Source organism: Chelonia mydas, chromosome 12 (assembly GCF_015237465.2).
Source record: "Chelonia mydas isolate rCheMyd1 chromosome 12, rCheMyd1.pri.v2, whole genome shotgun sequence".
NCBI classification, from domain to species: domain Eukaryota; kingdom Metazoa; phylum Chordata; order Testudines; family Cheloniidae; genus Chelonia; species Chelonia mydas.
This window is the reverse complement of record NC_051252.2, coordinates 10,410,283-10,423,995: the sequence shown is the minus strand read 5'-3', so window position 1 is coordinate 10,423,995 and position 13,713 is coordinate 10,410,283. Positions and strand designations below refer to the sequence as shown.

General features: G+C 42.6%; 1 protein-coding gene across 9 annotated transcripts in view; it reads right to left on the bottom strand.

The window, feature by feature from the left end:
* ESRP2 (epithelial splicing regulatory protein 2) overlaps window positions 1–13,713 on the bottom strand; it is a 62,161-nt gene that overhangs the window by 30,871 nt on the left and 17,577 nt on the right. For 8 of the 9 annotated variants that reach the window (XR_006285302.1, XM_043526548.1, XM_043526549.1 and 5 more), the window contains exon 4: window positions 911–1,024. Coding sequence is in view for 8 of the 9 variants with exons in the window: in XM_043526548.1 (XP_043382483.1) it covers window positions 911–1,024 (114 nt within the window). In the remaining variant the exon portion in view is untranslated. Of the gene's footprint in view, window positions 1–395; window positions 469–910; window positions 1,025–13,713 lie in introns of those variants that run through there. The other variant, XM_043526550.1, reaches the window with a different exon arrangement.

The following is a 13,713-nucleotide window of genomic DNA, read 5'->3' as shown; positions in this document are numbered from 1 at the left end:
AAGTCCATGCAAAACAGTTACTAGTTTTAAAAACTGAGTGGTGGTGTTATATTAAGGTTCCCATTTAGAATATTGTATCTTTTTCTTCTGTGCTCTTGCCAAAAGCAAGAGGACTCCTAAAGGTAAGCACCACAGGTTGAAACATTAAAAAAATATATATTTTAAAAAAGAAAAAGGAAAATTGTAATAGTATAGAAAATACTTTCCAATCACTTCGTCCAATATAGGATTATAACAGATTCTGGAAATAAGTGCTGCATTAAACATTATTCCTTCCTTCCTACAAACAAACAAGCTAAGTGGACAGGTGGTAATCCAGGTCTATTTCAGCAGTCTCTCTCTCTCCCCTAGTGCTTTATGAAGTTTGATTTTAATCCAAGCAAAATAGCACTCACCTTTGTTAGGATCGAATCATTAAGAGAAGTCATGAGAACCCTATTGGATCTGAGGGTTGTAAAGAGGTTTTAATAATGTTTGAAGATGATGCAAAAATACGTTGGGGAGCGGGGAGGGAAGGAACCTCACAACGGAGTGAGACCCATACCTCGATCTGGTAGAAGCAGTTGTTCTGTCTCCAGTATTTTTGGAGGAGGGAGACAGAAATAGGTAGAAGGGATGAAGAGTCCTTTTAATCTACTGCCTTTCCATATTTTTTCTGCTTTACACTCCACACCTTTGGTGCCCCATTATTGTAGCCACCTTCCTCCCAGCCAAGAAGCAGACTCTTCCCAGAGTCAGTCAACGCCTCTATTTTGTTAGCTACAGGGGCCACCAATAAATATTACTGAGACAGCTTACTTCCCAGAGTAGGATTATGTGTCTCAGGTGTATGAGTAATATACAGGATATTTTCTTTGTTGATTTGAAATAGAGTACTGCCTTTCTTCCACACCAAGCTCTGATCTCATACCTTTTTGGATGCTTCTGGGTGGAGGACCTGCCGAATGAGCAACTGGCCATCTGTGCAGAGTGTATAAGAACTTCTTCCCAATAACTTCAAATCACTGGAGACCAGCTGGCTAAACTAAAAATAAAGTGGTAAAGTTCATTTTTATTGATGGTTCAAGCTTGTCAGTCCATCCTACTGCTTTACCATTTTATGTACCAAATGTATTTCCAAAGATAAAAAGGAAATTAAACACAATGATAATCTTTGAAAGATCACAACTGATAGAAGAAAATGTGGCTCCCGTTATCTGAAGGGCAGACAGAGAGCCATTAGGCAATTACAGGTCAGAGATTTATACCACAAGGACACCCCCGCCCCCCTCAAAACCAGAAAGTGGGCATTTCAGCAAAGTTTAAATTGTTGGAACCTGCTGTAATTGTAACAGTAAGGTTCAAACATTTGGACTTCTTACTATCAATTTTCTGTTAAAAGTAAGAGACTATTAGATCAAGCATAACACTGATTTTGCAACACCACTTCTAGAATTAAATTGGACCCAAGTTTTATTTTGTTTTTAAGCTTAATCGAAAAAAACATGAAGAGCTAGGACGCTACTCTTTAGGGTTTATTGGTATTTTAACAATCACATGCTAATCAAAACCAAACAAATTGAGGTCTGATGTCTTGAGTAATGAATTTGTAAGAGTCTATGCAAAGGCAAAAGAATGTTAGTCAGAGATATGGTACAGTAAACATTAACACAAAGCTATCCCATCTTTTCAGGCTTCTCACAGTGTTGATCTTCACTAGGAAAAGGATTATTTCCCCCTAATTTCTGGATTGTTAAATGTTATTTTCCATCCTTGTACATAAATTTCTATCCTTCGGATCAATCTATATCAGTACTAGAGGCCCTGATATAGGTATTACCATAACTAACAAGCTATTTACTGATTTGATAAACACAGATAACTTTCAAGGGGACAAACATAATTAGTTTAAATTTCCCCCTGATGCAACCCCCTCCCTGCAAGTATGTAGGCATTGTACCACAAACAAAGCAATAATTAATAGCATGATTTAGCATCCACACGTCTCTCAGTAATGGCTTTTCCTTGCAGTTTGTTTTGTAGAATACAAAAGGAGTACTTGTGGCACCTTAGAGGTGCCACAAGTACTCCCTTTCTTTTTGCAAATACAGACTAACACGGCTGTTACTCTGAAACCTGTCATTTTGAAGAATAGTGGTTATCTTTGCACTATGGCTTCACCTATTCATTTAGGCAGGCATACATGGCACTATATAGACCCACAAATCATCTCTGCTCTTCAGACATTACAGCTTAAAGGCTTGATTCTGCAGCTATCACACAAGCAATTAGTCACATGAGACCAACTTTTTGAGCAAGTGTTGCAGTATCAGGCTGTAAGACGTAACAAGGAGAGACAAGGCCAGAGGATATGGGTGGTTAAGGTGGAGTACTTTTTGTAGCAACCTCATTAGGCCTAATTTTTGGTAATAAAGTTTTTTTTTTTAAATGTTTTAATTAATTAGAGTCAGGTGAGCTTTGCAGACAACATTGAAAGTGAACTTGGAGAAGGAGACAGGTTGTTAATATAAAGGTGTTAGAGATTAACACAAGGGCTACTTCTGTGCACAAACTAGAGGTTCAGGTACGGTGCTGGTTTGGATGGGTGCAATGTCCATCAGCTTCAACGAGCGTTCCACCAACTTATGTCAAGGCTGAATTTTGGTCTGTATGTTGGGATATGTTCTGCCAAGAGACTCTGCCTGAAAAGAGAGAGAGACGCACTTCTCCTCTGAGTGCCCAGCACAGGACAAAGTCAGAGCCACTGAGCCTTGTCGAAGGAAGGGGTAATAGGGTTACAATATTTCAGGTTCCCCAAAAAAGGACACTGTGGGGAATGGGAAGTTGAAGGGGAGGTACAGTTGGGGGAGGAAAAGAGGGTACCTGCGGTGGGGTTACTCACTGGAGGTGTGGGGCGGTGTCACTCACTGTCACAGGAGTAAGGCGGCTGGCGCAAGCCCAGAACACAGCGACAGCTGTCAATCAGCGCTTTCCTGTGGGACCCGCTCCCCAGGGCTAGGAGCCTGCAGTTGTAGCTGCAGGTGAATGGACCAATCCAGCTGCCAATGCAGGGGAGGGAACAATCAGGAAGCCGACCAATCGGGGCTATTTCTGGAGCTGCAGCCTTTGCTCTGCAAAAACCCTGGACATTTCCTGTTATTTGAAAAATCCACCCAAACAGAAGATGGAGGCTCAAGAGAGAGGCAATATCCTGGAAAACCCAGATGTATGGTAACCCTAACTGGTATGAGTCAGCCACAGGGAAAGCTTTTCATCTCCCACACTGGCTTTCATATGCTTCCTCTCCCCCAGAGCTGCGCACTTCACCAACAAGTCACACTGCCTGCAGAGGACCTCTCCTAATTCACACATCTCCTCTGGGGAAGGAATGGGAGGGACACAGGAAGAGGAGTTTGTGGAAGCCTCTAGTAATAACTAGAGTGTGCTGCATCCTGGGAGGAAGGAAGGAGACAATACTGCAAACATTCCTTTCTCTTATTTCCTTCCCCCTACAGGAGCTATAGGCAGGTAGGCCTGCCCCGCTCCCAGTCTCCTCTCAGTTCCCCCTACTCTCCAGCAGACTCAAGATTCCAGTATTCTGCCCTGTCCAAGGCTCTTTTGCACAGATGGATCATTAGAGGCAAAGGAAGAAGATTAAGTACTTCCACATGCCCACAAACTGTAAAATGGCAGGTTCCTAGCATAGCAGCCAGGTGCTTTTCTCCCTCCTAGCACTTCTCTCATCCAGGATGCATTTTTGCTCATCACTATAGTATCTAGGCACCATGTGGCGATGGCAGCTGGGAACTCAGAATTGACTCTTTTATTCCTTTCATTAAAACAAAACAAAAATCACACCAATCCAACTGTGGTGGGGCGGGGGGGAGGGAGTCTGAAGGGGATTGGTTCTCATGCCAGAAAAGTACAAGTTTCCATCTTTGACCTAAAATTGCTACTCCAGCAAGATAGCTGCCACAGTAGTAACCTCAAATCACCTTTCACGCACGCATACCACTGAATCGAGCAAAATGATAAACTTCCTCCTTTAACAAACACATACGACTGGAGATGCTGTACTCTTCTACAGTTTGTTTTATAGGCGTGTAGCATGGCACAAAGAACACTTGGTTCATTCTGTGACTACAGAATGAGATCCAGAGGTAAGAGTTCATTGGGGCAGAAGCTACTGTGGAGAGCTAGAGTAGCTCAGAAGGCACATACACATATCATATAGTCTTGAGAAGACAAACTCTGTGTTTCAAGACTAATATGAATCCCCTCCCAAAATATGAACTGATCTGCTTAGTAAGATTCTGTGTAGCGAACTGCACAGAATCTCTCAGCCTGTGAAACCTACTCAAGTTAATAAACATAATTGTTTCATGAACTGTCACAATTGTTTTGAGGCATGTGTCTTCGTGCCACTCTATGCAAAGGCTATTCAGCATCGATACTCAGGTTTTCATTCCCACCCGGCACATATCTATCTTAAGCATTGCAACCCTTGGAAACTGTAGGTTAAAGGTTTTAGGGCCAGAATTTCAGACATTTTACATACTCAACTGCATCTCTTAGTACCACAATTTTGCACAAGTTCTTTGATTTTTGAATTGCAGTGCCCAAAGGCCCAAGTAAAGATCAGGGTCCCATTTTGTTAGGTGTTGCGCACACACACAACAGGAAGACATGGTCCTGTGAAAATGCATGTACTGAGCTCATTTTGCTTGCCACGATGGTAACTGCACAAGCAAATTGTGTGCATAATTTGCACACATTTTGTACAAGGAATTGCATGCCTGTAGTTTCTAAAAAATTCTGCTCTGCCCTGCCCCCTCTCCTAATACTCACTGTAGAGTAGGGGTTCAGTAGAATTCCACGTTCAGGTAGGGTTGAATGAAATTTACACCAAGAAAGAGATGAACCAAAATCTTATGACGGTTCTGTTACATTTTGCACTACTGGCACAGTCTCACTATCCATTAAAGCAATCAAATCAACAAAAGGTTAACCAGTTAACAGGTTACGTTACAAAAGCAGATTTAATTTTTTTCAAATGAAATGTTTTTCATTAAAAAGAAAAAAAAAGTTGGCCAAGCAGTTTTTCCACAGAAAAACTTTCATTTGATAACAGGGAAAAAATTATGTTGAAAAACAATTTCCAATTTCTTTTGAAAAAAAAATTTTTTTTTTTAAACAGTAAGACTGTTCTCCCATCTCTCAAAGAATTACTCCCTCTTCCCCTCCAAGGAAAAGAAAAAGAAAAAGGAAAATGGAGTATAATGTTCTTTTTTCACTTTCCAGTCTTAAAAATCACACTCTCCCTCCCCCCCCCCCCCACCCCCCACGCTTTTGTAGTGTAAAAAGGAGGAAGAAGGAAGAGAAGGTAAGTTTGGGAAAGATACTATTAGATTTTTCTTACTTTTTCCCCTTTGCACCCCACCCCCATGGGAAAAGAGTATTAGTCATTCTTTTTCCAGTGTAAAAAAGGTAAGTGTTGCTTTTCTCCACACACACTTTTCCAGGTTTTTTGGAGGGTGGGGTGGAAGGTGGAAAATGTTACTCTTTCAATTTTCATATTTGAAAAAATGTGAAAGTGAGAGAACATTTCCACACACACCCGTCACTATTTCTTTCTTCACAGGAACAAAATAGAAATAAATCTCCCACAACAAAAACCAATCATAACCACAAGAAGTGAAAGAAAGTAAGTAATTTTGAAAATTTTGTTTTACATTTTTAAGATTTTTCGTTGTAAAATTTCAAAAACAAAATATTTTGTTTTGAAGTTTCCACAATAGTCCCTCTGTCTACTCTCATACACGCACAAAAAATTAACCAGCTCGATCCACTATGGGCTCAGAAGGATGGTCTTCTTCTAAAATATTTAGCCTGCAGTTTAAGAATTCATGTTCAGAGCAGATGAGAGTCAAAGGTCTGAAGAACATGAAACAACACAGGAGGTTATTGTTTGAGGAAGACTTTCAGCCACTGCATAAAACCCAGAGATTAAGATCTAAGAGTGCTCAAAAATACCTCAACTGCAATATAAACACCAGCAAGACAAGCACATTCCAGAGGAGTGGAAGCCCCTCAGAGGTGCAGCTTTGGAGACTGCTACATCCACAGCCCAGAAGCAAAGAGCCTCCCTGTAATGACGGAAACTGGGGGAGTTGTCTGTTTTTTCATTAGATGCAGCACCTTACAGTTTTGCTGTAACTATTGTCTATGATAGATACAATAAAGGAGAACAAATATTTGCCACCAAAAAAAAAAAAGGGGGGGGGGGGGAGTAGGGTGACCAGACAATAAGTGTGAAAAATCGGGAAGGGGGTGGTGGAGTCATAAGAGCCTATATAAGAAAAAGACCCAAAAATCGGGATTGTCCCTATAAAATCGGGACATCTGGTTACCCTGGTAGGAGGCGGGGGGGGGAGACTAGAAATAGCTGTAGGGTTTAACTACAGATTCTCATGGAAAGGAAGCCAACAGTGAGCTTTGTGCCTGATGCTTCTGAAGAGGCACAGAGTCCATGCAAAGGAGTGCAAGCAGGAGATGTTTTAAATTTAATGGAGAGTTAGTGAAGGAGACAGATGCAGGACAGTGATTTCGTGTGGCAGGAGCCTTAAAGGAGAAGGGTCTCCGACTGACTAAGAACGAGGAGTGGTTATATAGAGTGACAGATGAGCCCAATACTAGATGAGCAGAGGAGATAAGGGAGGGAGTATTTGCAAAATGGGTCGAACCAAGTCCATGGAGGGTTGTTTTTCTAAAACGATCATAGGGTGTTTACACTACATCTTTAAAAACATTAACAGTGAAATTTAGTGTAGCAGCACCCACATCTAATGCTAGAGATAGGCTGATAAAATCACCCATCCTAATTAACAGAGCAGGAGCAGATTTACCATGAAACAAACCATGTGGTGGCCCAAGACAGGGGCGACAAATGCAGGACAACTCTCATCTAACAATCTTCCCGAGACCCGGCCGGCTGCCTGCATGCCATGGCCAGTGGCCCCACACCACTACCGGAAGCTGCCGGCTGCTGGCACATCTCTGCGTGCCCCTGGTGAGGGGGAGGCAGCTCCGGGCAGCACACAGAGACCCGCTGCCCCCCCCCCCCCACCAAGAGGCACGTAGAGACATGCCAGCAGCAGGGCTAAGCCGGCTCTCTGCCCGCTCTGCCTCCCCCCCCCGCGCCGATCCCAGAAGTGGCCAGCATGTCCCTGCGCCCCCTGGGAGGGGTCGTCTCTCCACGTGCTGCCCCCACTCCGAGCACCGACTTCGCAGCTCCCATTGGCCAGCAACTGCAGGCAGGGGCAGCACCTGCAGGCAGGGGCACTTGGAGACCCCCTGGCGCCCCCCACCTGGGAGCCGCTGCTGGGGGGGTGGGAGGGGCAGGGAAGAGGGCATGCCGGTCACTTTGGGAACCGCACCACCCGAGGTAAGTGCCACCCCCTGCCCCCATCCCACACCCCAACCCCCTGCCCCAGCCCAGAGCCTGCTCCCACACCCAACTTACTTCCAGAGCCCGACTCCTCACCTCTTGCGCACCCAAACCCCTGCCCCACCCTAGAGCCCACACCCCTCATCTCCTCCCACAGCCCAACCCCCTGCCCCAGCCCAGAGCCCACACCCAGCACCCAAACTCCCTCCCTGAGCCCAAACCCCGCACCCCCTCCTACAACCCAATCCTCTACCCCAATCAAGGTACCTCACTTTATTTTAATTTACTTCTCATTACTTATAATATAGGAAGAGGATGAAGAAAAAAAAGAATGAAACACAGTGGGGAGACAAAAGAGAATGTTCTTTTTCTTGGCTGGGTCCCGAGTCTGTGTGTGTGTGGGCGGGGGGGGAGGGGCGGAGGAATGAAGCTGCGCAGGGGGCCCCACTAACTCTTAATCCGCCACTGTAACAGGGGTTTAAAATATACCAGCTAAAAAATTGCCTCGTGGAAAGTTGGCAGTTATCAGATTAAAAGACTAATTTAATAAAGACATTAAGCAACTGTAGTAGAGTCTTATCCCACCAGCCTCCTCCACCCATAACAATCTCAACAGGCACCAAGGTCTGGGAAGTTTGAATATGAACTGCTTAGCTCAGTCCCAACTCTTGTTACCACAGACTCATGTAGGGAACTACACGGCTCCCAGGAAACAGTTATAGACAAGTCCAATGTCTTTTCAGATGAAGGTGGAGCACACCAATGTAGAAATGGTTAATAAAAGCCAAGAAATTCAGGCTTTCAGTCAAAATGCTGACTTCTGCTTCTCTTACCACTTTCCCCGTGCCCCTGGCTCCAGTAATGAAAACCACCTCACCTCTATCTCCTCTCACTCATCTTTACACTTTATTTCACAATGCCCCATAGAGGTGGCACACCCTCATTTTAGCTGAGAGGGTATGTGCCTTGCATGTCAAAATCCCTCCTTGAAACTCACTTCTTCCTCGAGTCTCACAAACACTAGTGTCTGTTGGCAACATGCTGACACCCATAGGTGCTAGAACAAAGGATGCTGGAGGTGTGGCAGCACCCCCTGGCTTGAAATAGTTACCATCATATACAGGGTTTACAGTTTGGTTCAATGGCTCTCAACACCCCCTCTATACAAAGTATTCCAGCACCCCACTCTTATAAAAAGACTACGATTACATCACCATCTGGGTCTCTCAGTGCATTTTCACAGCCAGTCTTTGTCTTTTGAGATTTAAGCTGCGCAGAGCATGGAGAGAATCTTTGTAGTGTGTATTGTGCATGGCCAGCCACTTTGGTGGTGCTTTAATAAATCATTTCATGCATGGGGAAATCATTTAGCAGTTAAACTTTTATTTCAAAGTTCAAGAAAAATAAAGTTCTGTGGCAAACAAGCTGCTTTGTACTTAACCTCTCTGAAGCCAAGACTGTTCTTAGAGGAGAGGGAGGGAGGAGAGAGAGAGAGTGTTTGAATGCCAGATTGAAAAACTGGCTGAACAGGATTCTGGTCAATCAGCTGAGAGTAGAGAGAGAAGCGGAGAGACATGTTTAGCCAGCAGCATGCTGGATGGGAGCCAGCACAGACTGCTATGTTTTCTGCAAACCAGTCCCAAGTGGCTGAAATGACATAGCCCTCTTCCTGTTGCCTTAACTATGACTGAACAAACAAGCTGTGGATCTTAGAGAACCGTGAGGATTCTTCAATAGGCCCCTTTCCATAGTTATGATTTATAACGAGCTAATGTAGGAAACTGGCTGTCTGGATTTCCCTTCTCCCCGGCCCCCAAAATACTCATCCTTGAAAGGCATCTGCATCCGTTTCATGCAGCATCTATAGTTAGTGTAGAAGTGCTGCAAGGACATAGTTCAATTGCATAATCCATCCATACCAGCCTGATAGAGCAAATCATACCTAGCAGTAAGACACTATCCCAGTCATGCACATGTGGTTCTACTGGAAGGAATGGCAGGAAAGACATCAGCTTCTCACTCACCAGATCTGGTCCTTGCACATATTGAGAGTTAGATCTACTTGCTCTAATGTCTACAGCAAGTGTTTGGTTTCACTCCTGTTAGCCCTACAGAGTCAACACAATTACAGCAGAACAAGCTATGTCCTATTCCAGCTCAGACAAACAAAACTGCTAACGAAGTTCCAGGCCGAGTTCTGCGCTCTTGGTGTAGCCCAGAGTGGAATGGGGCTGTAGAACCTTTCACCGTCGTGGGGCACAAGAAAGATGCAGAAGGTATTGAAACTCAAGTTGTGTTCTAAATTTCAGCTACATCGTGACTACCCTTGTGTAAGGGCACCCAGGGTGTAAAAAATCTTCTCAGCACCCTTTGTTCCCCTGCAATCTGAGCCTAGCAGTGATAATGGTGAGGGTCAAAGATAGGACAATGGCATGGCTCCGCATGCACCAGCCAGTGCAGTTGGGCAGAGGAATCACAGTTGCACCCTGCGAAAGGGTGTAAGCAGGGGCTATGCTGGCCTACACCTTGATAGGGGCACAATGCCTCCAGGAGTTGCTGTCAGGTACGCTGCCTCTGGGAGCTGCAGCTGGAGTGACGTACTTCTGCACCTCGCTGCATATATATCACTGACAGTAGCTGATATGCCACAAGTTTCCTAGGCTGGCAGCTGAAGGGTCGGGGAATCCAAATTAAATAAATTCACTCTGGAGGCAGACATGGAACCCATATTTCTACATGCACAATAAGTGTTCAACTTTTCTCTTAATGCAGTAATATATAGGACCTTGAACAGGGATGATCACCCCACACACTGAATAATATAAATAACCATATATTTAAGATAACCATGTGATTATATCCAGCTACATTCAAGTTAATTTAAAAGCATATACATTTATCCTTTAATGTGCATGTTAGTAATTTTGATTTTGAGTCTAACTTCAGCGTGGGTCACTTTTTGATTGTAACATCTCGTGTAGTGTCTGCTTTTGCAATAATGAGAAGTGTGAAAGAACAGAATCAAATTGTTAAAATACGTCAGGCCTATTTTGGTGTCATGAAGTACTAGGTTGTATTCTGTAACAAATCGCACGGTATGTGTGTTTTAATGTGAAAACCCCGAGATAAGAAAGTCATTGCAATCCTACAGCTTCCGCTTGGATAGGCACCCTCTCCTCACAGCCCTTGCCCCAGAGCCTGATCTTGAGAGAGACCAAATAACCACAACTTCTGTTCCTAAAAAGTGAATGTTTATGGAGTCACAGGTACTGAGGTCCTAAGAGGAGACCTCCTTTGCTCCCTCCATTGTGAATTTTGCTCATGCTCCAGCTGGGACAAGGGTCCGTACTTGGATGCCAGCAGCACTTAAAGACTTAAAAACAAATAAACAACTCACTGCACTATGAGAGCCTCAAAGAGTCTTCCACTGCTTCTCACCAATACGAGACCTGATGTTTCCAACAGGAGAGCAGCAACAGCTCAAAAATTTCAGTGGCCCTTAAAGGAGTCAATTAGAGTTACAGGCAATGCCTAAGCACCCTATGTGCAATTCATCAGCTTGCTATTAGACAGAGGTATGAATATATTCTACATTCCAACACCCCTTGACTTCAGGAATATTCCCATTTGGATGGTGTGTGTTGGGCCCCATCTTTATGAGTGATCCTCATTTCAGATACAATCTGAACCAACAGTTTTCTGCTCCTTTACTCTTTAGATCTTAACTACCTCTGCCTTATCCCTGCAATGAGGAATTTAAAGCATGTCAATACGATAAAGAGGTGTGTAGCTAGTGTTTCAATTGTATTTTCAGGCATGATAAACCTTTATTATGCTAGGTAACTTTTTAAACAGAATCTATAGTAAGCCTTTTTCTTTGTTCATCTGTTAACTGTTATTCCATATGGCTGACAAAGGGTACATGGTGACCTTGTATTGAAATCACCATGTGCAAAAAGTGTAATCCATCAAGCTGTGGCTAATATCTTTCTGCTTCTGGCAGTATAGAAGAGCTACTGTATCTGGATACTACTCTGGGCCTTGCTGGCACAATAAGAAATATACTAGTGGTTACAGTCCTCCACAAGGGGGAAGCTTCACGTTAACAACATAATTATAGGGAGAAAACACACAGGTCAAATAAACCCTCCCACATGAAATTTTATATCAGATTTTCCTTCTCAAAGCTAAAAAAGAAATTCTGCATATGGAAATGCCCTGCTTTTGCCCTATTGCACAGAAATATAGGAAGCACTGTCCAGAGGGTTAGGGTGCTAGCCTAGGAACTAGGAGATCAGGGTTCAATTATCTGTTCTGCCATAGATTTCCTGTGTAATTTTGGGCAATTATTTAATCGCTCTGTGCCTCAGTTCCCATTCTACTTTACAAAGGTATTGTGGGAAATACATTAAAGACTGTGAGGCTTCAGATAATACAGTAATGGTAGCCATAACCATGCATACAATAGGTTGATATCAGAATTTATAAGTTTAACTAGAGTAAAATATGACCCTAATCTCAGATAGAAGCAAAATTGAGTGCTGAGTTTCCAGCCATTATAAATATCATCTTCCTTGAAAAATATTATGTCACTTTCTAATAGATATTAATCTTATCTCTTATTACTGTTCCAGCTTCACTTGCATTTGCTGCCACTCCAATGCCAGTAAAATAACTAGAGTGCAGTGGAGTTACTGCTCTTCTTTCAAGTCAATTTCATCTACATCCAGGGTTCATATGAAAGACAAAATGATTAACGTAGCATGGAATCAGTTATTTGTGAAAACCCATTTCATCCTTCTTTATAATTGGCATATGCTTAGGGATAATAAACATCTCAACATTGTTCTTATAAAAATTAGAGGAGGCTTAGAGCTCTGATGTGATAGATTCTAACAAACAGCAGCAAATTTTCTTCAGTGAAAAGAAGAAGAATTGTTTGGGTTGTGTTTGTTTTTTAAATTCAGGACCTAAATTAAAAAAATTCTGTTTATGGATATTTTTCTCAAAGTCAGTTTTTTAAAAATTGATTATTTCTCCCCTTTAAATTTGCCACCCTCTCCTCATGCTCAGGTGCCAAGAAACCCACATTTTAGGTACTGATATGATTGACATCACAATGCCTTACTACTGGAGAGAGAGTAACCATGGAAGTCTTGGGAAAAATAAAATAAATAAATAAAAAGCACATGTAGCTCTTACAATGGTGGGACAAAGTCCAAGGAAAAAGCTATTAAGGGCATTACCCAGAATAAAGTTTTGTCAGATCCTTTCAGTTAACAACAGAAGGTAGAAAAATATAGAATTATGAAGGGAAACTTATTTGAAAAAGTGTTGGAAAGTTAGAAGTGGAACTGTGCTGGGGCTAATGTAATACTAGTTTGCTGGGTATAGATAGGCAAGGGGGAGAAGTAGGGTAGCACAATGTGGGGGAATAGGAAGTTCATACAAAATGGCTCATTAGAACTAATTGTTTTCTTGCTGCTGTAAATCTACTGTGACTCAAACAGCATAAGGCAACAGGATTACCAGAGGAGCTTCCATTGTGTATACCTTTCTTACTTCATTTTAACTGGGTTTGAGGTTTTATATGGTTCTCGAAAGTAAACAGCAGCTGGTTGCTTAGTTTTTAATTCTTTCTGGGAAAAAGTGTCAATCTTTTAAGTTACTACCTAAGAGAAAAAACTGCCTGAGTCCTGCCCCTCTAGAATATTTATGGCCAATTTTGATTAATTATTTCTTAGGTGGAAGTTTGCAAGAGCCAGAATATTTTCATGCCTGTCAGCTACAAACATCTATGGCATCCATCCAGCTCAGGTAACACAGTAAAGCACAAAAGGCAAAATTATGGTTCAGGCCACCGGAACTTCATGGTAATGAAAATTCAAAAAACCATAATCAGGTTATTTTAATATCTAATGTTGAAAAAAATATAGATGGAAAAGGCCAAAGATAAGTCATTTGATATGGTACTTCTGTAAGACAAACACATTCCAAGCGTTTATAAAACAACAGGGCCATGTTCCATTATTGTTAGTCTTGTTTTGCTACTGTACTATCATGATTTGAAGCAACTGAGAACTACTGAAACATTTGCTTATTGAGAGGTGGGAAAAAATCCCACCCACCTTCAAACTAAATTCTCTCTCTCTCTCCCCCTCTCTTGTTGGATCTGGTAATGGAAGCTAAACAAGCTACTGCACAAGTTTGCTAGAGAAGTTAGGCTCAACACCAAGTTGCAGAGAAGTTTTGAGTATTCTAGTCTTAGGCCTGGGCTACACTGGGCG